Genomic DNA, 26,425 nt, shown 5'->3' with positions numbered 1-26,425 from the left:
GCCCGCAGCCCTTTATAGCCCACGCGGGAGGCGTTGCCGCTGCTTTTCGTCACCCCTGACACTCGCAGCCAAATTCCAGAATCATCACTTTTCTCGCCCCTGTTTCACATCTTTTGTCACTTCCCACCAGCATCGCTGCAGCACACCGGGATCTGCTCTTTCCGCTTTCGTTCCCAGCACAGCTGTGATTCAGGACGGAGGCTCCTCGCTCAGGGCTACGTTTTAGCATTTCAGTATTGCACCTGAGACGTGGAGGTGCTCGCTCCAACTCCACCCTGCGCTGCTTCATGAAGCAACAAGTGAATCCCCTGTGACACTGTCCACAAGCACCCGATATCCTTGAAATCTACACATTTCTCTATTTGCTTTTTTAAAGTGCCCGAAGCCAACATAAGCTGCTGACTTAGGAGCTCTGAGCATCCATTATCTGTATGTAGGGCTGAGCCAAAGCCAGATGGAAACCTTCCAGCCAGGACCTCTATCCAGGACAAGCACAGACCTGGCGGTACTTTGTACTGATACTGCATTTGGCAGAACCCTGTAATTCAAAAGAGAAGAAACTGCAGTGGTTTCTGCTGACACAGCGGTGTAGGGTGAATCTCTGAAGAGGTCGGAAAGTCCCCACAGCGATGGGTTTCGGTCACTTACGGTGCAGACGTTCACTGCTTCCCGGTGGCACCTGGGTCACGGCTTCAGACCCGACTGCTTTCCTGCAGCGCCTTTCAGCAGCAGCTGTGGCTTCCGCAATGTTTGTAGAATCAGGAATGCCCGTGTTCCATTCCCTCTGTCTCACTGCTGTGGCAAGGTGCGATGCTCAGGCAGATGAGGTCAGATAAACTGGAACTGCATTAGACACCACTGCCAGGACACATCAGGCACGGTTACCGATGCAAAGAATGCAATCGGCCCTTAGCTGTGCTTGTGCCTCATACAGCTCAGTGTTTTGCTGCGAGGCAGCACTGCTGAACTCATTGGGGCAGCACTGCTGAACTCATTGGGGCAGCACTGCTGAACTCATCGGGGCAGCGCTGCCCGCATGGGGCATGTGGGGGCACACAGGAGCAGCGCAGCGCAGAGCCCTGCAGCACCCGGAATGGGGGCTGATCAGCACCGCCCGGAGCTGCAGGACGGGGCCACACCTGCAGCAACACGGAGGGACTGGGTGCCGTGGTTGTAGCAATGTGGCTGGACGGGTCTTAGCCTGAAAGGCGGCAGAGAAGAGGGAAGGGAGACACTGCGCTGTTGTATTCTTTGCTTGGAAAAAAACAATCCCTTCAGTGATGCGGCGCCAGGTGTTGCAGTATGCAGTGGAAAATCGCACACCCAAGCTGCTGGCCTGGCTGGCTCCAGAGATGTCATCTGCGGATAAGAGAAGTGATTCTTGCTTTTAGCAGAGGTTCCTGTGAGGCAGTGGTGGAGTTATGGGGATTAGGCAGCTTTTGTACTTCTCTTTGCGGTGATCTCCTTCCTTCCCGGGGCCCCTCTGGCTGTTTTCACATTCTAAAGAACTTAACTGATTTTGGAGCTGCTAAAATGTTCCCAGAGCCTCGCCCTCAGTAATTCGGGGTGCCTCCTTCCTTTCATCTATTCCCTGAAGATCACAACAGCAACAACACCTTGCTGCATCCGTGGTGCACCTCAAGGCCTTCGCAGGGAGTTGCGTAGTCCCACAGCAGCAGAGGGCGGTGAGACGGAGCAGCCTGGCCAGGGTCGGTGCAGGACCCCCAGCTGAAGGCTCCACTCTGCAGAACAGCCTTGGAGTTCATTTGCTCCGGATTTGTGTTTTGATTCCCCACACTGCACACTCTGCAAATTGGGATGGCGGTGCCACGTCCCTCTCAGAGCCGGGAACGGGGCCTGGCAGCAGCAGAGCGCAGAGGAGCGCACCGCAGCCCAGGCAGATGCGTGGCTCTGACCTGCTGCTGGCACGCTGCCCTCTGGCACACAGGGGGGTCGGCGTTTCCCAGCAGTGCCGGTGGCACAGCGCCGTGTGGAGCCGCGCTCCTCGGCCACCCCTGCGCTGAGCCGTGCAGCTGTGCTGGCTTTGCTCACACTGCGGCTCCCAGTGAACACTTCGTGCCGTGAGTGATTCCCACGTCGGCTCCGAGCCCCTGCGTGGGGTCTGCCCTGCGCTCAGCTCTGCCTGCACACTCATCCCCCAGAGCATCCCAAACCCAAAGGTGACAACCGCCACAAAGAGACAAAACTCTGCCACAGCCCCATGGGCAGAAAGACCCGAATTGGGGGCCTTCGTTCGATACCTTCGGAATACAGAAGTTCAGCCCACAGTAAACCCCGCTGCAGCCCCAGCTGACCCTCCCGGAATCCCCTCGCAGCCGCAGCCCGCAGTGCTGCCCTCCCCAGCTCGCGGTGGAAGAATTCTGCCTCCCAGGCTCTCCTGAGACACCCACGGTAAATTCCCCTGAGATAAAAATACATCGCAACATTCGGGAGACGCCGTCGGCGCCCGTTCCAGCCAGAGGCGCGCCGCAGATGCTATCTGTGCGCAGGTGTGCGGCGTGGGATGGGGCTGAGCTGCAGCCGGGTGCTGAGGGCTGCGGTGAAAGGCTGGGGTCAGCGTGCTGCGCTTGCCTCAGACAATAGCACTTAATTGAGCTTTTAATGTAATGAATGAGAGCTAATTAGGAATCGTTGTGTTTCCCCTATGGGCCAGCTTCTCCTAAGCGCAATTCGCAGCACTTCACAGCTCTGTAGGAAGTGCTGAAGGACGCGGCGCAGGGAGAGCTGCGTGGAACGGACGGGCTGTGCCCTGCTGGCAGCTCCGCTCCGTAGGGCTGAATAGCACCAGGATGGGTAACAAATACATCAAGGCGTGGAGTGAAATGCGTTGCCTTTCTTTTTATCTCGGCTGCTGATTCTTTATCATCTGCTAGGACATGCCCTGACAGCTCCAATACATTATCTGGAAAAAAGCATTCTTAGGTTTGTTACCATGAAAGGAATCTTTATGGTGTGTGTGCAGTGGAAACTCCCTGCTGGGTAGACCTGGGGCGTTCAGCCGGAGGGCAGGAGCTGGGAGAGGGGCTGGCAATGAGAGATGGGAGGTGGGCGATGGGCAATGAGTGATGCTCGAGGCCACCCAGCTGTTCTCTGCTCCCGGCGTGCTGACAGCAGGATGAAGCGAGTTACAGGCAGCAGTGGGACCAGCAGGGCGAGGGACTGATGGGAGGGGAGCTCACAGGGGTGACTTTAAGGAAGGAAGTCTGTAGCACGAGAGTGGTGAGGCACAGAGAAGTTCTGTGCTGGAGGTGCTCACACCAGGCTGGATGCGGCCCTGGGCAGCCTGCTGTGCTCCATTGGTGCCCCTGAAGGCGCTGCGGTGCCGCCCCAGCCCCGCTCAGCTCACACTTAGGGCAGCAGCCGCGCACTGAGCAACCCAAGGCCGGGGATTCCCTGGTGCAGAGCCCAGAGCTCCTCCTGGGAATTCCTTCGTGCTGCAGTCAGGGGCACGGCCAGGGCTTGGCAAGGGAAAGGCAGGACGACAAAACAGAGCTTGTGTTGCCTCAGACAAGAGGATGCTCTTTGTGTCTGAGAAGAGCCAAACTCTCAGGCTATCACAAAGTGTTTCAGCTCTATCTCCACAGCAACCCCCAACCTTCGCAGTTCCCCACATTATTTTTTCAGCATCTGTCTTCCAGGTAGCGAGAGGCTCTTGCATTTCCTCACCCTCGTACTGGCAGTGTGCAAACGCGATCACACCCCGTCTGTTCACCCTTCACCCCGGCACGCAGCACGGAGTTGCGCGCATTCTTTCCAATGCTGACCGCGGGCAGAGCGCGGCCGCTCTCACTCTTTGCCCACAGCGCTGCGCTCGGGCGGCTGTGAATCCCGAGCTGCGGGCACTGCGTTCCCGGGGCTCTCGCCAGGGGAGCCCCGATCCTGGGTGGGCACTGGCTGTGATCCCGGCCCCTTGGAGGCCGTGCGCTCCGAGCCGCCAGCCCCGCCCCACTGCCGCTGGGTGCCGACGGTCCCCCCTGTCAGCGGGCTCTGGGTTGCCTCCAGCTCGCCGGCTCAGCGCACGCCTCGCAGCCCTTAATGGTTTTCTGTGCGGCGTTCAAAGCGCAGGGCCGCGGGCGGCTGTCTGGCACAGGGCTGGGATCTGCCCGGGCCCGGCGCCGCGCTTGGCACTGTGCTCCTCTCGCCTGGAGCGCGGCCGATCCTCCCGATAAGCAACAGTAATTATCAGTCTCTTCTTTGCATCAGCTCTTTCCCCTGTTGTTGTTGTTTGTTTGTTTTTTTCATGATCATTTATTTGATTTTTTTAAAATCCAAATAACTGCGCTCAGCCACTGCAGGGAAGCGAACCATCGGGGGAGCCCCTCAGCCCGGCACCCCCAGCCGCGTGCTGCCGGTCCGACGCTCCCCTGAGAGCTCCCGGCGGCGGTGGCGGCGGTGTCCCCGGGCCGGGGGGGCACAAGGAGCGGGGAAAGATGCGCTGCGGCTCCGGGACGCGCTGGGACGGGGTCGGGCCTTCCCGCAGGGACCCGCTGGGACCCGATAGACCCGCAGGGACCCCTGAGCCCAACGGGGACGCGCTGATGAGCGCTCCCAAACCCCGCGGGGATGCGCCGGGCGCTGCCGGAGGCACAAACGCTGCCCACGGGCGCCCTCCGCTGGTGGCGGAGCGGGACGGGAACGGGGCGGAGTGCGGCGGGGCGGGGCGGCGGCGGGGAGCGGCGCGGGGGGGTCGGGGGTGCAGCAGCGTGCGCTGGGACACACGGGGTGCTCTGGAGCTCACCGGGCTGCGGAGCGGACAGGGCTGTGCGGGGGTACTGCAGTGCGGACAGCCGTTCCCTGCCTGCGGCCCGCACGCAGCTCGGTGTTGCTCCAGGTCGGGCTCAGCGTCCCGGAGCGGGGACTGCGCTGAGCCCTTCTCGGGCGGAGAGGGGAGGGGACGTGCGACCGGTGCACACGTATGTGCAAGAATGTGCACGCATGTCTGCGGGCAGCTCTGAGTCGGTTCTGTAGCTGCGCCTCTGCTCTGCCACAGCCCACGACCCGCCCCAGCCCTTCCCTCTGGGATGCCCCCCGTGCTGACCCCGGCTGTTCTCCCTGCCAGGCCCGAGGCCGCCCGGCCCACCGCCGTACGGACGCGCAGCCCCCCGTGGTGGGCCGAACACCGGCCGCAGTGCAGCGCTGAGTGGCATTTCGGCACCTGCTGGCTCAGGACTGTCCGAAACACGGCCGTGTGACACCGTCCGTGGCTGTGTCTGCAGAGCGGGCTGGGAGAGGGCTGCTTGGGGATGCTGGAGGGATGCCAGGGTCACATCACAGCGCGGCCCCTGCGCGGCCCGAGCCATCCGCAGAGCCGGGAGCGGCGTTCCCTGTGCCTGGTGACATCCCCGTGCGGGACAGAGCCGGGCTCGGCGCCCGAGGTGAGGGCAGCACGGGGAACTCGGCCCCACGGGGTGAGCGGCTGTGGGACACGGGGCTCCACAGTGCAGCGGGGTGCAGCCCCGGCATTCTGCCGTTCCCATTCACGCCGCGTGTCCCCACCTGCCCCGCGGCCGTGAGTCATCGCGCCGCGTTCCTGGGGCAGGAGGGGACGGGTCGGTGCGTCACCCGCTCGCTCCCACGCCCGCGGCTGGGGCTCGGCTCCACGCTGCAACTCGCCCGGCGGTAATTACAGAGGACTTCAGAGGGTTTGCATTCTTCCCGGCCCACGCCTGGGAAACAGCTTTCACCATCAGCCAGAGCCTGAGAAACAGCTCTCCACCCGCACTGCTGTGCCCGGGGAACTCGGTGGGCAGATGGACCCCATTGGCCCCGGTTCGGGCTCACCTGCACTGCGGGCAGAACCAGCAGAACCAGCCCTGTGCTGCTGCCTGGGGGTCCCACAGCTCTGGGGGTCTCGTGCCTGCCCTGTCCCTGTGTGGTACCAAGCAGGCCCATCCACCGGCACAGCTGGGCTCTGAGCAGCCAAACCCACGGCTCACAATGCATTGGTTTCAGTGACACAGAGCTGGGGGCTTCACACTGGTGTCCCCAGGAGATCGGAGCATCACGAGCAGCTGTGCTGAGCCAAGGAGGTCTTTCAGCCCTTGCCCTGTTTGGCACGGGTTGGCTCCACAGTGGCTGCCCTGTGCCCAGGCCTGTGGGTGGAAGAGGGAGAGATTCCCCCCACTGTACACAGGCCAGGACTCACTGAGCACCACCAGACGTGTGCCGGCCCTCCTGGTGCTAAGCCAGCAGAGAAGGCTCTGCATCTCTCCTGTCCCCTGAGCTCACCATATCCCTCTGACCCTGGGGACCCGTGGGCAGCCCTGGCTCAGCTTCATTGCACGGCTCCACTGACCTCCAGCCACCACTGTGCTTCCCACCCTGTGCTGGGGACACGGTGCTGGGGTCACCATGCGACTGCCATCCTGACCAGCATGTGCCGCAGCACTGAGCAACACCAAAAGCTGCTGCAGGAATGTGAGCTTCGCTGCAGTGAGGCCTCGCACCCAGCAGCAGTCCCAGGCTCATCTGTGAGCCAGGCCAGCACAGCATGTGGCACAGCCCGGCAGCGAGCCACCCGCTGCGGCACAGGGCAGGAGCTGGGCACTGTGCACCTGCAGCCATGGCACAGAGCACAGCCGTCGTGCCCACACCATGGCCGTGCCACAGCCATGCACGGTACGCGGTTCCCACACCCGGTGCTGCTCCACACTCAGACCACAGCTCCGTGCCCGCATCCCTCCCCACCTCTTCTGACGTGACGGGGACCCCAGGTGGCATTCAGAACATCTGCGGGGGCTCTGCAGGGTGCAAGGGGGGACCACCTTGGCCTCCAGCCTCTCCCGGGAGCTGCTGGGAACGTGGCACCAGTGCAGCGCCCGGCCGTTTTGCAATCAGAGGTGCAGGCGGTTCCCGGCACGCCCGGCTGGCGGCGGGGCGGCGGCGCTGACACAGCGATGGGAACACGCCGGGGGGCCCCCGCCTCTGTGCTCCCCGCCCGGCGCTGGGCATGCCGCAGCAGGGCACGGCCGCGTCCCCAAAATGGCTGCCGGGTGAGTGCAGCCGGAGCCCCTCAACCCAGCCCTGGGCAGCCCCTGCCCTGGGCTGCGAGGCGATGGGCTCAGCGTGGGGCCCGGGTTTGAGGAAGCTCCCAGCGTGTGTTTGATGCTGGATGGGCCGCAGCCAGGGTCTGAAAACCAAAGGTTGAGATCTGCGTGAGCCCATCCTGGAGCAGGGGATGCAGAGCACAGAGGGTTTGCACGCTGTGGTGCTGCTGGCTGTGGGGAGCAACTGACCTCAGCCCCATGGGTTTCACCCAAACCTGCTGCCAGCCCAGGGGGGTCCTGGTGAGCGCGGGGCGGAAAGGCAGCAGCTTTGTGGTGGTGTGGCTGTCCGTGCAGCCTGGAGCATGTTGTCTGTTGGGAGAGCTGTGCCCACAGCAGATGTGCAGCTCAGGGCAACAGCAATCCCCATTTGGGAATTGGGGTCTGATGCAGGCAGCAGCTCGAGCGCCAGCAGAAGGGCAGCGGGAGATGTGGGTCCCGCAGGGATGGCAGCGTTCTGCAGGCAGACGGGCACCCTGCTCACTGACTTCTCCCAGCCAAAAGCAGGGACGACGGCCGGGCTTTGGCCGACCTCCACGCAGCCCACGAAAGGTCCCCGTTCCTCTTCCAGGCCGGCACACAACGCTGGCCGCGATCAAGGCTCCGTGGGACGGGCAGAGCACACGGCTGCTTCTGTGCCCCGACCTGGAGGGCACAAGGCACAAAGCCGCAGCAGCACGGGGGGCGCGCTGTCCCCACGGACGCCGGGCCGGGCCGGGCGGTGGCCGCGTTGTGCAAGCGGCCGATCCCCGCGGCGCCGGGACGGGGCTGCGCGGAAGGCGCTGGCGGGCGGCCCGTGTTTGGCCCTCGGGGAGTTGCTGCGTGTAGGCGGCGCCCAGCAGGGAGGGGCCGCAGGGCTGGGCGCGTTGCTGCGCGCGGCTCGTGGGTTTTGCCTCGTAAGGGAAACGCGAAGTGGGGCGAAGCAGGTGCTGACCGAAGGCTTCGGCTTCCTCGCCCCGGCCCTCAGCCCAGTCAGTAGAGCCGGGCTGTGGCCCTTTGCCAGGCGCTGCCACCTCCGCTGCCGCCTTTGCTGCTGCACGCACCCCCCGCAGCCCCGGTCCCCCCCTCCCCTGCTCAGCAGTCCGGCACCTCGCTCCCATTTAACTGCATGATCTTTGAGGTCCCTTCTGCTCCGAGCCGTTCAGGGCACAGGGCTGTGCTGGCTGCAGGGCAGCTCCTGGCTGACAGCGGCTTTGCCTCGGGCCCCGCTGTGCGCGACAGAATGGGGCTGAACACGGGGGCACCCACACCAAGGGCCTCACTGTCCTGCCTGGAGCATTGGAAGCACCCCGTGAGCGGGCGCTCAGGACAGGGCCCAGACCCAGCTGTTGAATGGCACCAAACTCCCGGGGCTGAGAGCTGCCCAGGGCTGGGCCCAGCTCAGGTCTCCCCATGACCTCTCCCTGGCATGCAGTGGGAAGCAGTGTGCTCCCATTGTCTCCGTGCCCCTCAGGAGATGTGCTACAGCCCTGCTGCCCCCCATGTCCCATTGTGCTCCTCTGCCTCAGCCCCAGCCCTGCTGCACCCACTGGGATCTAACTGTGAGCAGCCCTGGCAGCTCAGCCCCTTCTCACAGCACCTCTTTATCACCTTTCAGCCACAGTGTGACCCCAGTGTGTGAGCAGCAGGGCAGTGGGCACACCTGGCAGCAGCTCCTTTGCTGACGTGTGGGACCGAGAGCTGCTGAGCACAGCAGTCCATGGTGTGCTGCAATGGCTTTGAGTCAGCCCTGTGCCTCTGTCAGGAGACAGCATGAGAACCCGCCCGGCCCCTTGCCCTGCTCCCTGAGCTGCCTTAATGCTATATCTCAGCCCCTCCAATCCCCATCACTGAGTGAGGAGGGGGCATCCCCAGAGGCGGTTCATGCAGAGGAATCACAGTGTCCCAGAGCAGCAGCTCTGCTCCACAGCGCAGCTGCACAGGGCAGGCAGGAACAACATGGGGTGTGTTGGGGGTGATCTCCCCATCTCTCCATCCCAGTCCCTGCTCCCTGCTGTGAGTTTGGGCTGCTCTGCTGCTCCTGGCTGCTGCTGAGTGCCCAAGTGAGGGCTCCCAGCACAGCGCTGCTCAGCACCGTCATGTGGTGTGAGCAGTGTGTGTGGGGCTATGAACCAGGGGGGGTCTGAGCCATCCTGCTGCAGGACAGCCCCAAGGAGCAATGCAGGGCATGGCTGGGGTGGAAAGGGATTCGGTCTCCTTTTCTGCAGCAAACCCACAGAATGTTGCAGCCCCAAATGTAGGTAAGAGGACAGATGCACTGTGCACAGTACGAGCACAGTTCCTTGGTCTGGAACTGCCATCCCTACCCACAGAAGTTCCCCGCCCTCCACCCCACATGTCCCTGTCCCAGGAGGAGCTGCACTGCCCCCATTGCTGCAGGGACTGCCAAGCAGCAAAGAGCTGAGCTTGTTCCTGCTCGCAGCCCAGCAGTGCTCCCAGACAGCCCCGTGCTCAGAGCTCTCCTGGCACCTCGCGGAGAGAGGAGGTTTCACAGCCGGAGATGACAAAGGCTGAGCAGCACGGGAGGAAGGCTGCAGCCTGGGGAGGGCAGGACCTCAGCCCCATGCAGCGGGCGGAGCGCACCCTGCGGGACACCATAGGAGCAGCACAGCAAAGTGCTGCAGAGGGGGAGGCAGGAGCTGAAGGTGCCCGCAGCTGCTTTCAGCAGCACATGGCAGGATGGCATCGGGACACATTGCTGTGTGGGGACAGAGCGTCAGGAGCTGCCCTTCGCACGGCCCAGTTACGGTGCCTCCCAGCAGCACCCAGCAGACGGATGTGTTTCACTGCACGCCCCACAGCCCTGACCTCAGGCGGGCAGAGAGCAGCACAATCGCCCGGTGTTTTTCCGGGGTTTGCCACCTTTGGGACGGGCATTCCCAGAAATGCCCACGTGCAGAAGGGGTGGTGACCTTTGGGATTCCCTGCATGACCTTTGCTCCATAGCGCTGTGCTCACCGCAGCCTTGTTGCGGTGCAATCCAGGAGCGCATTTATCGCTGGTGCTGCTTTGCTGACTGATGGGATCAAATAGCGCACAGCAGAAATGCAGCTCATCCTGAATCCAGCTCCGTGCAGTCACACGGAGGCTGAAGGAAGGATGGAGGAGAAAAGCTGGTTTCTAGGAATGTCGCAGCCACTGCAAAACCGCCGTGCAGGCGGACGGAGCAGCATTGCCACCTCGCGGGCAGCTCGGGGCCCGCAGCTCCCTGCTCCGATGGAGCCCTGGCGGTAAAAGCGCTCCATTGGCAGCGCTCTGCCAGTCGAGGTGCGCTGACATCGTCAGATTCCTCCTCTGCTGTCCGGCGGGGCGGTACGTGGCTGCGGGAGATGATTCCTGATCCGGGAGAGGGGAAATTGAGCAGAAACAGAGGGGAGAGAAGTGCTGTCTGCTGGGTCACGGCGGCTGTGGAGCAAATCCACATTTTAATGACAATTTTAGCCAGTGCTCCAGCACATAACGACACGGAAAAGTAACAGATGCTTTAGAAGCACCAGAGAGACGCTGAAGTACAGCCAAGCAAATGATCCTTCTACCCGGCAGAAGGCAATGAATGGGGGTATCTCAATCAAAGCCCCAGGAACGAAGCGTCCCCACACTGCGACGGCTGCCAGGGCCGCAGAGAGCAGCACGGCGTGGTGCCGATCGTCCCTCGGAAATGCACAGCACCACGGCGGGGCGCGGACGGCCGCAGAAGAGCGCTGGCTGAGCGGCACAGCGCCGTGCGGCTCCGTCCCCGCGCGGCCCATCGGCGCCCAGAGGCGTTTGAACCCCGCACGAACCTCACGGCTTCTGCCCCATTCTCGCCTCCCTCCGTACCCACACGCTGCTTCAGCACACCGCAGGGCTGCGTGCGATGCTGCCTGACGGCACGCGGCGCTCAGCAGCCGATGGCACCGCTCACGCAGCGCAGAGCCGGGGCCGCACGGCGGGAGCCCTGGAAGCTGCTCTGAGCGCGTTTGCTTTAAGGGACCTCCGGCCCATCGCCGCCCACAGAGCCCCCGGGCAGGGGCCTCACAGAACCGCCCAGCCGCCACGGCGCGGGGCGAGCGGCCCGGGGGGCTCCCCGGCACCGAACCCCGACGTTCACGAGGCGGGGACGAGGGCCGGGCGGACCGCAGCCATCGCGGGGCCTGGAGCCGCCACTGCGCGGAGCGGATGGCACGAAGGGGGGCCGCAGGCTCCGCAAACGCGAGGACAGCGCCGAGCCGAGCCGAGCCTTGCGGGCCGCCGGGAGCAGCGCGGCCGCAGCACAGCGCGATCGCCCGGCCAGGCGCTGCCCGAGGCCCCGCGAGGTGCCGCCGTACTGCGCGTGCGCCGCACCGCGTGCCGCTGCCCCCCCCACCCCGCGCGGCTTAGAGTTGCGCATGCGTACGGCTCCCGTCGCGCCAGCCGGGGCGTGGCCGCGTTCGGCCGTACGTCGTGACGCCCCCGCGGGGGGGGCCAATCGGCGCGCTCGTTTCTCGTGCGTGCTGACGTCACGCGGAGGTGGTATATAAGCGGGCGGCGCCGGTCCCGCCCCCGTGACAGCGTCCGCAGCCGCCGCCGCGAGAGCATCCTCCGTCTCAGCCGCTCGCGCCGCCGCCGCCACCCGCCGCGTCGCCGCCTCCGCCGCCGCCCGCCGCCGCCGCCTCGCCGAGGGAAGGGAAGCGTATCGTATGTCCGCTATCCAGAACCTCCAACCCTTCGGTGAGGCCTTTGTGCGGCGCTGGGCCGGGCCGGGCCCGGCGGCCCCTCCCTGCGGCGGCTCCGCCCCGTGGCGCAGCTGCGCTCCGGGGCCGCGTTGCGTCAGCCGCGGGGGGGCGGGGGCGGGGAGGGGGCGGGGGCGGAGGGTGACGGGCGGGCGGGCGGACCAATGGGAGCGCGGCGGGGCGGGGCCGGCGCTGACGCGCTCTCCCCGCAGACCCCTTTGCTGATGCAAGTAAGGGTGATGACCTGCTTCCTGCCGGCACTGAGGACTACATCCATATAAGGATCCAGCAGCGGAACGGCAGGAAGACCCTCACCACTGTCCAGGGCATCGCGGATGATTACGATAAAAAGAAACTGGTGAAGGCGTTCAAGAAGGTGGGCTGTGGGACCGTATGGGGCCGGGGGCGGTGGGACACGGGGGGCTGTGGGGCCAGGGTAGCAGTCAGAGGTTTTGTCGTCCTGAAGGAGCTTTCTTCTTTCCCCAGAAATTTGCCTGCAATGGTACTGTGATCGAGCACCCTGAGTATGGAGAAGTGATTCAGCTGCAGGGCGACCAGCGCAAGAACATCTGCCAGTTCCTCGTCGAGGTAAGGCTTAATTGCTGAACTGGGAGTGGAGCAGAACCTGACTGCGTGCAAAAGAGCAGAGGAGGGAGGAGACTGTGCTTACTGAAACATTTGCTGGAGGAATACGTTATTCTGTGAGATTTTGCAGTTGCAGTCTTGTTTGCATTCCATGTTTTGGGGCGAAGCAGGAATTTGTCAGTTCTGCAGTGCAGATGGTGTATGAATGCTCACAGAGGTTTGAGTGGTGTGAGGTACTATGAAGTGCATTTTTTTCTTGCAGATTGGACTGGCCAAAGACGACCAGCTGAAAGTCCATGGGTTTTAAGTGCCCATGGGCCACTGAAGCTTTATGCAAGAAGATTTCCTTACAATGAGATTCCCATCTGTCCCTTGTCATAAGTTTAAAACCAGTCGGTTTGTGTAATGTACCATTCTTGGGTCCACTGTTCAGTCTGGACTGGTGTAATTCAGTGATGTAATAAACTGACAAGAGCCCATGCTATCTCGTCTTGCTGTCCCTCATTTAACAGAGGTAATTTGGGCGTTTAGCTTCAGGCTGGAAAACGCCACAAGTGCCCGGCTGCTCCCTGCTGAGCCCAGGGCCTGCCCCCAGCTCTGCCCCCAGCTCTGCCTCCCCTTTCCATGGGCAGTGACCATGGGGGCCCTGCAGCAAGGTGCCGAGCTGTGGCACAGCCAGGGCAGACAGGACCCTCTGTAGGCTGTCATTACCAGTGGTAGAGGGATCTGGGGAAGCTGAGCAAATGGAGTGACCTTAAGGCTGGGTGCCTGCAGTCCTGGCCTGGCAGGTGCTGATGCCATACAAGCCCAAAGAGCGTGGGCTGCTGTACCTGAAGGAACCATCGCCTTGGGTTAAACTTCTGACAAGGGATCAATCTTGGACTAATGTAACAAGTATCATTGTAAATAGAGCTGCAGAGCTTACGTGTTACTAGCGACTGCTGCCTAATGCCCTGTGAAGTAACAGATTTTTGGTTTCATTTTTAATGTTTTATGTAATGTATTTAAAGTCTTATTTAAATAAAAATGGTTTTGAAAAGTGTTGGCTTGGCGGATTATTCAGTTGCATTTTGAAGCCAAAATGCTTTGTTTCGGTGAGGCGGTGGCACAGCACTGAGCGCTGCAGCCCCGGTGCTGCGTGGAGCTGCTGTGCTGCGCAGCTGTGAGCGCAGTGCGACCCAGCGCAGGAAGGGGAACCAGAGCACCTGCAGTGCTGCTCTTCCTCATCCCTGGCCAAAGTTGAAGTAAACAGCCCAAGGGTGGAGGTTGAGTCCCTCCCTCGCTGGACTGGGCCGCACTGAGCCTTGCGCCAGGTGCCCCCTGCTTGCCCATAGGTGTGTGGGCTCAGTGCTGCTGCTTCGGGCCAGGAGCTGTGCTGCTGCTGCAGGGAGGGTTCTGTTCCTACAACCAGGCTTTGCTGCAGGCCGGGCCGCGGCTGGAGGTCACTGAAAGTGCAGGGGTGGAACAGTTTTGCAACAGGCCTGGAGATGTGGGTCTGCAAGTGCAGCACGAGCAGGAAGTCCGTGCGCTTCCCTCTGCAGCACTGCAGGCAGCTCCGTCCCAACCTGTGCAGCAGTGGCACCACTGGGAGCTGCGGGGGGTTGGCAGCCCTCAAAAAGCGTGTTCATCTACTTGCTGCTGTGGAAGGCCCTGACTTTCAGCCTGGTTTTCCCTGCACTCAGCTCACCTTGCTGCCCTGTACTTCCTGGTGAGACCTTGCTCCCGGAAAGCAGTTTGCTGCAGTAGCTGCCTTCCACCCATCGCAAAGGCACTGCGTGCCAGCACTGCTCAGAGCTCCTGCCTGCACTGAGGGACGTTGTGTGGTCCCTGTGTTGGGAAGGTAAAGAAGACAGCCCCGCTGCCTCTGCACACAGCCAGGGCTGGAGGAGCTGAGCACTGCCTGCTGCAGGGCCAGACATTTACCTGCTGGCTGCGAGGTGTCCGTGCTGTCCCTGCTCCCATGGCTGTGGTGCAGTGCTCTGATGGCACAAGGACGCAAGGACGGCCCTGTGCCCATGGGCACTGCAGCCCCACGTCACAGCCCCACGTCACAGCCCCACATCACAGCCCCACAGAGCGAGGCCTGCAGGGAGCAGCCGCTGTGAGCCCATCACAGCACGGCTCATTTGGCCCAGATTGAGCCATTAAAAGCCCGAAATGACAAAACAATTTGTTTGTTCTTTGTAAAAATCGCTCCCAAGAGGGATCCATTGATTGCTGCGGGCAGCGGAGGAGCAGGGCACGCTGCCTCCTGCCCATCCAAAGCCCATTTGTTTGGGGCTTATCTGAGGATTGGTTCCCTTCTGCAAACACGGCCAGGGCCGGGGCAGATGTCAACACGTCACTGCTGCATCCTCTATTGAAGGGATGAGGCAAATGTTCCCAAACACTGCGGGATGAGGGTCAATACAAGAGGAGCCGTGGCTCTGTGAGGTAACAGAAGCCCCAGCGCTGTTCCTCCGAGCACAGAGAGGGGGCTGAGCAGCCCCGGGAGTGTGGGGATGGTGTGGAGGGAGGAACAGCTCTGTGTCTGTGTGAAATACAGCTCTGCTTCACAGCCACTCGTGGCTGTACGCTCATTCTCTGTGGCTGTGCAGCACGGCTCTGCAGCTCGGCTCTGCCTTTCTGTGAACCTTCAAAGGCAGACACAGCACTCCGTGCAGCTGAGCCATGCAGCACTCTGCCTCTACAGAAATACTGCGTATGTGCCTCTGTGTCTGCTGCAGTGTGTGTAAGCACACATGCAAATGTAAGTACATCTATCTGCACAGACACACACATACCTGGTATGCAGACATACACCTGTGCACATAACGTATCTGTGTACCCACATCTCTGCCTCTGTGACCGAGTGAACACACGTGTATCCATGGTCCATGTACAGGTTTGTGTCCAGCACCACAGCGTGGTTTGTGAAGGGGCCCTGCAGCTGCTGCAGCCTCTGAGTGCCCCGTGGACCCCTGCCCCCCACATCCTGGTGTGGGGCACAGAGCTGTGCTGTGGGGCAGCTCGGAGCAGAGCTGGTGTGTGTGTGTGTGTGTGTGTGAAGGGATGTGTGTGCATGTACACATATGTGCACGTGTGTATGGATGTGTGTCTGTGTGTGTGCGGATGTGTGTACGCACAGATGTGTCTGCATGGATGTGTGCACCTGTGGGTAGATACGTGTGCATCCGTTTGTGTGTGCGCTGCACGGCTGCGTGCGTGTCTGTGCATCCATCCCTCGTATCTCTGCGCCCAGAACACCTCAGCGGTCGGAGCCGCCCCGGGGCGGAGCGCAGCGCGGGCGCCTTCAAAAGTGCGGACGGAGCGCAGGGAGCCGCGCGGAGCCCCGGAGCAGCAGCGTGAGGTGAGGAGGGGCGTGCGGAGCGGCCGGGAGGGGCGGAGGGGTCGAGCACGCCGCTGCCCGTCTCTCGCTCCGGTTTGCTGCTGCAGCCTCTCTCTCCCCTTCCCTCCGCAGCCATGAAGACGAAGGTGTTCCTCGGCCTCATCCTCAGCGCGGTGGTGACCGCCTGCCTGTGCCGGCCGGCAGCGAAGGTCCCGGGAGGCTCCCACCGCCCCCCCTCCAGCCCGGCCCGGCGGGATTGGCCCGAGCCCCCCGCCCAGGAGCAGCAGCAGCGCTTCATCTCCCGCTTCCTGCCCCACGTCTTCGCAGGTACCGCAGCTCCCGGCTCTCTCCCAGCCAGCCCCGGCCCCGGGCGGCTCTGACCCTCTCCCTTCACCTTCTCAGAGCTGAGCGACCGCAAAGGCTTCGTGCAGGGGAACGGGGCGGTAGAGGCCCTGCACGACCACTTCTACCCCGACTGGATGGACTTCGGCCGCCGGAGCGCCGAGGATGCGGCCGATGCTGCGTAGCCCCGCAGGGAGCCCCGGCACTCAGCCCATCTCTGGTCCCACAATAAAGCTTTGGCACTCCCAGCTCTGCTGCTGCTGTCGTTGGAGGTGCGGCTATGGGGGAGACAGCGAGCTGCCTCAGGTGGTCGCGTTTATTCCATAGAGATGGGGCACAGCTGCAGCGCTGCTACATCTATTTGTGGGGCAGAAAAGAGTTTAGAAAACACCACTTTAAAACCGCCGTTTGCTTTAGGAGTCAGTTCGGGTCCCGGCGGTGGGGGCTCAGCCCGGCACGTGCAGCCGCTGCTCCTCGCCATCCGGTTGTGCCGCCAGCAGGGGGGCCGGGGAGAAGGAGGCCGGGAGGCAGGGAAGGGGCCGCTCACTGCAGAGCTCCGCGTTCTGCCGCTGAGATAAAGCCCCAAAAGCGGCTGCCGGGCTCTGCGCTGCCCCGGGGCGGGTGATGCCGCCGCGCAGCAGTCGAGGGAGCCCAGCGCTGTTCGCCCGCGGCTGGAGATGAAGAGAGCGGAGGATTCGTTCCGTCCCGCGTGCCGTTGCCGTGCCCTCACGTGGGCGCATCGCGCTGCTCCCGGCGCTCCCCGTCCGCGTAGGACCGCTCCCCACGGGCCACCACCCGGTGCAGCCCCAGGCGCAGCAGCTTCTGCACGAGGTTCCCGCTGAAGATGCTGCTCCGCGATGCGGGTCCCCGCTCCCCCTCCTCCGCAGCGCAGGGCTGGTGGGAGAGCAGGGGGGCCCTCCTGGTGGGGGCCGGGAGCAGCACAGCATTGATGCCGCGCAGCAGCACGAGGCGGACGAGACCCAGAGGCGATGCGGGGCGGTGTGCCGGAGCCGGGCAGGACGGCCGCAAAGATTGGGGGCTGCGGTTCAGCCCCTCAAAGGGCCCACAAGAAGGCACGACCGAGTGATGCAGACTGCAGGGAGAGAGAGGAGTGGGGCTCAGCGAGGAGCAGCGGCAGGGCTGGGACCAGTGCTGCGTGCTCACTCATCGTGCATGCAGGGCAGGTCGTGTGGTGGTGTTTGGCTTCTGTTTTTGCTAATGCTGTGAACTCCAGCTCACACCAATGCCCTCCGCTCCTATTACTGCTTTGCAGTAGTGCTCAGCAGTTAAGGTGCCCATTCCTTGCTCCATCCTGAGCCCAGCAGGAAGGCAGCAGGCTCAGCTCTAGCCTCAATGCCTCACTCCTTCCACACAAAGCTCCCCCCCGAGGGTGGGGGAGAACAGGCAGGAGGGACAAGGGGAGGCAGCGGGGAATGGTGCAGGTGGGGAGGGAGGCACATACCTGGGGATCACCGTGGTGAGCTCAGTGGTGGGGTGGAGGATGTGGCAGGTGGTGATGGTGAAGGTGGATGGGGTCTGGGGGAGGTTGTTAGCAGAGAGGAGCACTGGAGGGGACAGGAGACGACGGGTTAATGGGACATGGAGGGAAGGGCACAGAGAGCAGGGTGGGGTAGAGAGTGGCATCAGTGTTAGTCTGGAAGCTGTCACAAGCAGCAGAATCCCACACCCAGGGAGCAGTGCTGGCTGTGCTTCAGCTCTATACAGCTCAGAGGAGACACAGGGTGCCCAGAGTGCTCCTGGACCCTCCTTGGCCACATGCCTTCATAGCACCAGGGCAGCTCTGTGGGAATGGACAGGCGGAAGGGAGGGGAGAAGGAAGAGCACAAGGGGGAGCACGGGGCAAAGAGCACAGGAGGGCAGAGAGGGACTGGGGGCCACGTCCCCCCCATTTCTGTGCCCACCGCTCACCCCCGGGGCATTCCATGGCTTTGGCAGGCGTGGAGGTGGGCAGCAGCTGGAAGGAGGCAGCCTCCACCTCATCCTCCTCCAGGTCGGTGAGGCTGTACACCTCCTCCAGGTCGATGTCCAGCGGCCTGAAGTCCTTAGTGAGCACCCCAGGACGCGGCACCAGGATCCCCCCCAGGTTGGGCTGCGCCAGCTGCTGCCAGTGGTGGAGCGTCACTGAGCCTGGAGGGAGGATACAGGCGTGCAGAGGGGCTCAGCTGGGAACACAGGACCTTTCTGGCACTCCCGGGGCTGCACGACGTCCCCTCGCGTTCCTCACCTTCCAGTGGCTTCACGATCTGCAGCTTGTCAGGCAGGAAGCTGAGCGAGCCCAGCGAGAAGCCAGAGGCAGCGGTGTGCTCAGAGCCCCCCGAGCAAGTGGTGCCGGCGGACACAACGCTGCCGTCGGGCGTCGGGATCCCGCTGGAGCCGTCCTCATCACGCAGCCGCCGCAACTTGCGCTCCCGCTCCGCATCGAAGAAGGAGCGCTCCTCCGAGTGGCGCCGCTGCTGCGCCGACAGCCGCTGCACCGCCGCCTCCAGATCCTGGCGGCCGGGGGCTGCCCGCGGGCCCGCCGTCCTGCAGGGGCACGGGGTCAGGGGCTCAGCGCATTGCGCGGTGCATTGCACGGCGTTCAACGACCCCCAGCCCCGCCCAGCCCCTCTGCCCTGAGCCAGCCTCCCTCCCCTCCCATACACACTCACTGGGGACCCTCTGGACTGGGGTGAGGAGTGCTGCTCCCCCCGGAGGGAGCAGCCGAGGTCTGCTTGGAGCCGGGTGTGTGCTGGGGGGATGCGGAGCTCGACCGGGCTTTGGCCGCGTGGTTCACTGCCTTCACCGTCTCGAAAACACGCAGACAGCTCCTGTGGGCAGGGAGCGGGGGATGTGTGCACGGGGCACACAGAATCGCTGCCGTCAGATCATCCCTACCACGTCTCCAAGTGCCACATCTCCTTTCTTAGGCCAATCCCCCCCCCCAGGCTCAGGTCATCTGCCCCCACCTGTAGTCTGAGGAGGACTCCGTCCCCTTCCTCATCGTCCCCTTGATCTCAGCAGCCAACGATTCCTGCAGGGTTGGGATGCAGCGTCAGCACAGGGGAGCTGCGCCCCCCCCCCCCGCCGCACCCCCCCCACACACCAGGGGCAGGAGGCTGCTGCCGGCGCCGTAGCGGCTGACGGTGCTGTTGGGCAGACTGCGGCTGCGAAGGCTCTTCACCTCCTCCTGGGCCTCCTGCAGCATCCCACCGCACTCCACGTATTTGTCCTGCAGGTCCTGCAGCTGCGGGGAGGGGGCACCGCTCAGAGCACAGCCCCCACCGGTGGGACCCGCAGCCACGCTCCGTCCCCAACCTCTCACCTCCGTCCGGAGATGCTGCTGCACCTCCTTGGCCGCGGCCAGGTGCTGCTGGAGCTCCTCCACCTCCGTGCCGTACTGCGGAGCGGTGGGCGGGGAGTCAGAGGGGGCTGCGTGCTGCGCCCCCCCGGGGTCCCTCAGCACAGAGCAGGGGAGGGAAGCTCACCGTTCTGCACTTCTGCTGCAGCTCCACCACCTGTGCCAGGAGCTGACTGATCTCCTCCTGCTGCCTCGCCGTGTCCTCGGCCTTGCGGGCCAGCTCTTCTGACAGACAGGCAACCTGCTGGCTGGCTGCAGCTGCGGGGGAGCACCATCACCATCCTCCCTGGGTGCTCCCCAGCACCCAGCAGGTGCCCCCCACCTTCCCCCCTGCTCAGCCCACATACAGAACTGCTCCACGCAGTCAATCATCAGCTGCTGCTCCTGGTCCTCGTACCGGTTGGTCTCTGTCACAATGGTGGTGGCCTGGAGGAGAGGACAGGGGCTGTGCTTGATCAGAGCATTTCCCCCCCAGCATCACCACTGGGTGCCCCAAGCTGCCTTCACCTCCAGGCGAAGCTTCTGGTTCTCCTCCTCCAGGATCCGGAGCTTCTGCTGCAGAGCATCATACTGGAAGAACTGCTGCAGGGACAGTGAGGACTCATTCCGGCGCAGCCTGGGGACAGCAGGGTGGGCGCTGAGCACCTGCAGTGTGGGCAGGATGAGGGCCTGCCAGCCCCCTGACCCACATCCATGGGGCTGCCCCATAGAGCCCACTCACGGTGTGATGGGGGCAGAGGTGGGCTCGCTCTCCTCAGTGTTGGTGGTGTAGAAATGGAGCAGATCATCCCTCATGGAGACCTCGTGGCGCAGCTGTGCGATCTGGGGGGACATCAGGGCTCAGCTCAGGGGCACAGCCTGCAAGCCCCCCAGCACCGGGCCGAGGATGGTACCTCCTCCTTGGCCAGCTCCAGCTGCTCCTCCAGCAGCTCATTGCGCTCCGTCAGGCTGCGGTTCTGCTTCAGCAGGGACTGCCCAATGCGCGCCGCCAGCTCCAGGTCTCTCTCTTTCTGCAGGAGGCAGGGGGAAATGGATCGAATGTCAACCAGGACTATCCCCTCTGGTCCCTGTCCCACAGCCCCAGGTCCCCGTGCACCAGCTCACCTCATCCAGCAGGTTGGTGACAGCATCGATGTCGTGGTACGTCTTGGTGATCCGCACAGCACGCTCAGTGCACAGGACTGGGGGAGAAGGGCGAAAGCTGAGCCTGGCTGTGCCCTCACACAGGGCTACAGGAGGGGCTCGGAGCTTCCCTGCTGCCCCCTCCTCTCGTGCTGCAGCTTGCAGCCCACCCATGGGCAGGCGCTGCTGCCCCTGCACGGTGATGGGCGATGGCTGCAGCAGCTGCGCTGAGCTGCCCTGCACTGCTTCCATTTACTGGGCAGCAGCAGCACAGTGCAGGCAGGGATGCTCCTGTGGCACTGTGGGGCACACACCAACATCACCCCACATCTCATTGTGAAGGGGAAGGTGTCAACGTCCCCCCCATCCTGATACAAGGCACACGGATGGGAAGGAGGGGCCGAAGGGAGGTGATATCTCCAACACAAAGCCAGGCTGGAAGCACTGGCACAAACAACGCCATGCAGCACTGCGTGAAGTCGAGCTGCAGGCAGCGTCCCCCCAGCCTGCCCCAGCCCCCTCCCCCAGATGTCACTGCAGGAAGCCAGCCCTGCCCTAGTTTCTCCATGGGGTCGCTGGCCGAGCACAGGGATCTGCTCTAGCCCATGTTCAGAAGCAAAGGGACAGAGCCCACAGCATCCCAACCCCACAGCCACAGCGGGGCCCAACAACAAGATCTGCCTTCTTGGGGTGCTGCGCCCCGTGCCCACCCAATGCTCCCATGGCTGCAGAGAGCAGCGCCTGTGAGCAGCAACGGGAACAAAAGCAGCTGCAGGAACAGACACCGAACTGGGGGGGTCACCTCCTCCCCATTATATCTGGGGATCCGGGGCAGATGGGCGACACAAGGGGTGTCCACCCCCCAGCACCGAGCCGCCACCTGCAGAGGCAGCCAGCAGTGAGCACGAGGCCCTGAGCCTCAGGACTGCCCGCACCCCACAGCCGCTGCCAGAGCCGCTCACTGTGCTCGCAGCCCTGTGGCACCATGCCTCAGTTTCCCCAGCAGAGCAGCCCAGCAGTCTCACCCTGCAGCCCCCACCCCACGCACTCCCCCAGGCGGGCAGACAAAGTGGGTTAACGGGGGAGGCTCAGCCACACAAATCCCATTACGCTGCCCCAGATGGGATTGTGTAATGGCGCACATTGCCATGGCGATGCCCCCACTCACCACCCGTGTCCCTGCCCAGAGCGCAGTGGGTGCATCTATGGGGATGGGGGGGGGACAGCCTCAGCCCCGGCCCCCTCCCCTCAGCAGGGCCTGCTTCCCGCAGGGTCTCTAACCGCACTTCGTCAGGCCACTGAGCCGTTAATTGGAAATAATTGGAGCATGAGCATCTTTATGGCGTGAGCCAGCAGCGGGCCCTGGGAGCCATACGCTGCCCAACACGTACACAGCAACCACCACGGCCGGGCCAGCACGGCATGGGGACCTGCACCCCATGGGAGGGCTGCCCCCAGCCCCACAACCACACAGATCCTTTCCCATTCCTCTGCCCACCACCACCGTGCGTGAACCCCTCCTGGGATCGCAGCGATCCCCAAAGGGACCGGATAGCAATGAGCGGGTGGGGGGGTGGGGGCTGCCAACCCCAAGGGAAATACACAGACCGGGAGCAGTGGGACGGCTCTTAGGGAGCCCCCGGCCCCGCACCCCCACCGCAGCCCCGGCTCCGCCGCAGCCCCGCGCCCCCCCACCTTCCTCCAGCTCTCGGGCGATGGGATCCGCGCCACCGCCGCGCTCCGCGTTCCCGTTCAGCTCGTCGTAAGCGGCGGGGCTGCTCCAGACCTCCATGGTGCCGTGCCCACCGCGGAGCCGCGCCGAGCCGTCAGCTCCAGCCCCTATTTATGGGGTCGCTCGGCGCGCACCTGCCCGCTGCGTCCCGGGGGCGGCGCTGAGGCCTGAGCGGGGCGGGGGCGGCGGGGTCGCGGGCTGCGCGCTCCCCCCGGCTCGGCACAGCGCAGCGCAGAGCAGCGCAGCTCGGCCGGCAGCAGCAGCTCTCTGTGCGCTGTGGGGACACGGCCCCCATCATGCACCCACGGCCCCATCGTGCACCCCGCAACCCCCATCAGGCAGATGATGAGAACCACGCTCGCCATGGGGATGCGCTCCTCATAGGGGATGGTTCTGGTTCCCACCTCTCAGCCTCGCATGGACACGGGGTGGTCTGTGCACTGCATCCCCCAGTGGGAGCTGCCAAGAGGGGACGCTGAGGGGTTACCGGTCCCTGAGCAGCAGCCATATAGGGCTGACCTCAGACTGGCAGTGCACAGACAGCGGCTTCTGCCCTATTTGGAGGGACCGGGAGGGCTCTCAGGTCCCTGAACTGAACCTGGGCTGTGTGCAGGGCTGGGGGCCCAGTGACACCCAGTTCACAGCACAGTGCAGCTTTGCCAGGGCTGCATCCCACTGCCTCCCACCTGCCAGCCCCACACCGCCCCAGGCTGCGCCGTCTCCCTGTCACCCCCACAGCACACAGCGGTTGCCATCCTCAAACTGCCTCACTCAGCAAACCCCCTGCGTTGAGCCAGCCGTGGCTGCACTGCTCCTGTCCCCCACACGCCCCATCCAGGTGCACCCCCTGCTCCTCCACCAACAGATTTGAGCAGAGGCAGCATTGAGGCAGGGAGAGCTGAATGAATCACACTCTGCTTATATGATGGAGCAGCTGTATGGCACACTGTGCAGGCGCTACTGGCAGGGGGCTTTGGGTGGGGGGCGGCGGGGCTGCTCTCCATCAGGATGCCAGGAGTGCTGATATGCACAGTGCCTCCACCACCACCTGCCCCAGGCCTGTCCTTGTTAGGACTGGACTAATCAATGAATCGATTAGGCCGTGGCTGGAGCTGCCCTTCAGCAGCACACGATGCCTTTATTTGCCCTCTGGACTCCCACCCATGGGACCCTCCCTGCAGCATCCAGGATCCTGACCCCTCTCCAGTTCTGCCTCCTGGCAGGCACAACACCCTCCTGGCTCTGCCTTCTCACTGCTCCCTGGATGCTGCAGTTTGTGGGCAGGCACCCATCCACGGGCACCTCAAGGACTCGGTGTGCAGGAGCTGCTCCCTCCTAATCCCCGCAGGAGCTTTGCTCCTTCATGCAGGTCTCTGCATCTCTGCACAAGTAGATTACAGGGGGCTATTTCTGATGGCAGCTTAACGGTCTGGGTGAGGGGATGAGGGAGTGGGGGCACAGCACACACAGATGGGGCACTGAGAAACGTGACATGGAGTGGGAGTGGTGACACACTGCTGAGCCACACTGGGCACACAGGGCTGGGGGCTGAGGCTGCAGAGCAGGGGGCTGACGGCTGAGGGGGGCAGGAACACCACAGGGCCACAAGCACAAGCATGCCACAGCCGGTGGTGCCCCCAGCCCCTCATGTATGGGAGCAGGCAGCGAGGGTGGAGTGGGATGCAGCCCTGTTGCCCAGACCTCCATCAGCTCCCCGCTCTGCTCCTGCCCCCAGCACACCTGCACCAAGGTCCAAGCGGAGCACAGACCCCTCCTGTGCCCCCACCAGGTCCCAACCCCATGGAGCGCAGTGTATGCAATGGGGGGCTGCACAGGGGCTCCCGGGAGATGCTGGGGCCCTCTGCACACGTCTGGCTCAGCTCAGCAGAATTAGCCTGGGATGTTCTGGCCCAGGAAATCCACTCCGCCAATCCCGTTAGCGGCGATTAGCTCCTGCACTGCCCTGTGACCCCACCCTGAATCCTACACCCCACGGCCCCCACTCAAACCCTGCTGCCCCGGTCAGCCCCATGGCAAGGGCCGGGCACTCACGAAAGTACCACAGGGTCTCCTCGATCTGCTGCGGAGTCAGGGGGGCTGTGGGCTGCGGGGAGGGGGGGGGCACGCAGCCAGTCCTCATGATCGTAGCCAAAGACGGTGTCGGCACGCAGCGTGTAGCGGGGCAGCTGCTCGCCCAGCAGGGTGACGATCTCCACCTCGGGGACATCGCCGGTGCACAGCTCTGGGGATAAGGGGACAGCGCGTCAGTTGGGGGCTGTGGGCACCCGGGGTCGGAATGGGGGCACAGAAAATTGGCGCTGGAGGGCGCATTGGAGGAGAGCTTCCTGCCCCCCTTTGCCCCCATGGGGTCCGGGATTGGTGCCCCGGGCAGCCAGATCTCCCCAAAGCCGCCCGTGCCCCGGGAGGGCGTTCCAGCGCAGGGCGGCTCCCGGGGACCCACATCTCATCCTTCTCCTCCTCCCCTCCGCCTCCTGGGGAGAATCCCTGCTGCCACCTCCCGGCGGCACTGAGGCACCTCGACACGGGGCGGGGGATGCCGGGACGCGCGGAACGGTCGAAGCCGGGAGTTTCCCGGACCCCTCCCTGACCCCCCGGCCCGACCCACCGGTGACGGTCGCGGCGTCGCGGCGGTTGCCCGCGGCGTGGGGCGGGGTCGGGCCGGGAGGCGGCTCCTGCGGGGCGGCGGGGTCCAGTTTGGCGTCACGGGGGGGGCCCGTCTGCCATGGGCTGTGCCTCCCCCCCCCCCCGGATCCCCGGAGCAGAGCTGGGAGCCGCAAGGTCCTTCCTCTGGCCGAGCCTGGAGAGAAGGAGCCGTCAGGGCGATGCCGGGGACCAGGGCCGCATCCCGTCCTCCAGCCGTGCGGGGATCCTGAGTGTCCTCACTGCTCCCCCCGGGCAAACCCCTCCCTAGGGCAACATCGCACTGCCGCTCTGGGGGTTGGAGGAACTCGGGCAGCAGCGCCGGTGCTCGGGGCGCGCGGGGACGGAGCTCCAGGACGGGCCCGGCGTGGGTCTCGCTGCCCTGGGCGATGCGGGGCGGATCTCGGGGCAGCTTACCTGCTACGCGCTGCTCCACGCAGCCGGGCCGACGGCCGCTATGTGACGCGGGGTCTCGGCACCAAAGCACATCCCTGGTGACATGCGGGTGGTGAGGACGCTCCACAGGGGCCGGGCGGGATCCCGCTCCCCATCCAGGCGCCCGGCAGCGGACAGACCCAGCCGAGGTGCCGCTGCTCTCGCGGGAGCCCTCGGGAGCCGCACCTCGCCGGGCAAAGTTCAGCTGCCATCCTCCACCCCACTGCCAGTGGGATGCGGGGTACGGGGCCGGTAGTACCCGAGGAAGTGCCAGCGCGGCCATAAACGCATCACGAGCCCGGCCATAAAACCAGCACCATCACGAGTCCGGCCATAAAACCAGAACTGCTGTGACGGCGCGGGCTGCAGCTGCGGCACCGGCACCGGCACCGCTCCGCCCCGAGCCGCCCCAGTCAGTAGGGGACGCAGCACGACAGATGAGTGTGCGCCGTCCCAGCAGATCGCTGCCGGAGGAGTCGGGGCTGCAGTGGTCGAGCACGGCACGGCGGAGCCGGGCATCGAAGCGGCGGGACGAGGGCAGCGCGGCCCGCTTGCACGTGCAGCTCTGTGCTCGCCCTGCCCCGCCGCTGTCACGCATCTCCTCCTCACCTCCTCCGTGCTCAGCTCACCCAGAGTCCTCCCCCACCCTGCGGAGCTGAGCGGGGTGCGGGCGGCTGGGCTCGCTCCGGGCTGTTTTTGTGCCCCCAACTGCTGCGGCAAAACTCGAGGCTGTGAGGGAGCAAGGAGGCAGTGCTGGGGAGAGGCGGCCAGAGGAGGTGGGTGCGGGATTTGGGCTGGAGGGGCAGAAGGACGGGGGAGCTCCCCGGGCACCGCGTCGGAGGGTGAAGCAGCACCTGGCGTGGCTGCAGAGCGGTGGGGAGGAGGACAAGGTCGATGGCTCAGTCCCTCAGAAATGCCCTCTGCAGTCTCCTGGCAGCAGCAGTCCTCCCCGCCCCGCTCCCACACTTCCTGCTTCACCCGTCGGGAGCCACGGAACGCAGCCGGAGCTCATTCTTCCTCTCCTCCTCCCATCTCTGCGGCCGGGCAGGGCAGCCCCTGCAGGGTGGGATGGCACCGATTAGGGGCCACGACAGCCCCCGAGGGGAC

The 26,425-nt window shown here is 64.2% G+C and overlaps 3 protein-coding genes across 3 annotated transcripts; 2 read left to right on the top strand and 1 right to left on the bottom strand.

Annotated features, from left to right (window-relative positions):
- Positions 1-11,643: 11,643 nt before the first annotated feature.
- EIF1 (eukaryotic translation initiation factor 1) lies at positions 11,644-12,824 on the top strand. The gene is made up of 4 exons (XM_042836629.1): positions 11,644-11,753; positions 11,968-12,131; positions 12,242-12,343; positions 12,603-12,824. Exons 1-4 carry the CDS (start codon positions 11,723-11,725, stop codon positions 12,645-12,647), a joined length of 342 nt encoding a protein of 113 aa, XP_042692563.1. The 5' UTR covers positions 11,644-11,722; the 3' UTR covers positions 12,648-12,824.
- A 2,843-nt stretch (positions 12,825-15,667) lies between these two features.
- Positions 15,668-16,195, top strand: LOC122170066 (gastrin/cholecystokinin-like peptide). Its single transcript, XM_042836675.1, has 3 exons — positions 15,668-15,689; positions 15,801-15,995; positions 16,071-16,195. The coding sequence occupies exons 2-3, from the start codon at positions 15,803-15,805 to the stop codon at positions 16,193-16,195; spliced, it is 318 nt and encodes a 105-aa protein (XP_042692609.1). The 5' UTR covers positions 15,668-15,689; positions 15,801-15,802.
- A 76-nt stretch (positions 16,196-16,271) lies between these two features.
- Positions 16,272-25,601, bottom strand: HAP1 (huntingtin associated protein 1). The gene is given in 17 exon segments (XM_042836674.1): positions 16,272-17,103; positions 17,473-17,575; positions 17,940-18,158; positions 18,256-18,554; positions 18,680-18,838; positions 18,977-19,041; positions 19,114-19,254; positions 19,333-19,407; positions 19,496-19,626; positions 19,716-19,794; positions 19,876-19,984; positions 20,090-20,190; positions 20,262-20,378; positions 20,473-20,549; positions 24,275-24,341; positions 24,343-24,464; positions 25,301-25,601. Coding segments are annotated over 17 exon segments (2,532 nt in total). The 3' UTR covers positions 16,272-16,736.
- Between the last annotated feature and the right edge of the window lie 824 nt (positions 25,602-26,425).

This window comes from Centrocercus urophasianus, unplaced genomic scaffold (assembly GCF_019232065.1).
Source record: "Centrocercus urophasianus isolate 14NV4802_14NV808 unplaced genomic scaffold, USGS_Curo_1.0 seq_62, whole genome shotgun sequence".
Taxonomy (NCBI): domain Eukaryota; kingdom Metazoa; phylum Chordata; class Aves; order Galliformes; family Phasianidae; genus Centrocercus; species Centrocercus urophasianus.
This window is presented reverse-complemented; position numbering and strand designations above follow the sequence as displayed.

Coding starts and splice junctions, on each gene's coding strand:
- EIF1 (XM_042836629.1), top strand. CDS start 11,723: ATGTCCGCTATCCAGAACCTCCAACCCTTCG. Junction 12,132..12,241: donor TGGTGAAGGCGTTCAAGAAG/GTGGGCTGTGGG, acceptor TTCTTTCCCCAG/AAATTTGCCTGCAATGGTAC. Junction 12,344..12,602: donor TCTGCCAGTTCCTCGTCGAG/GTAAGGCTTAAT, acceptor TTTTTCTTGCAG/ATTGGACTGGCCAAAGACGA.
- LOC122170066 (XM_042836675.1), top strand. CDS start 15,803: ATGAAGACGAAGGTGTTCCTCGGCCTCATCCTCAGCGCGGTGGTGACC. Junction 15,996..16,070: donor CCTGCCCCACGTCTTCGCAG/GTACCGCAGCTC, acceptor TCACCTTCTCAG/AGCTGAGCGACCGCAAAGGC.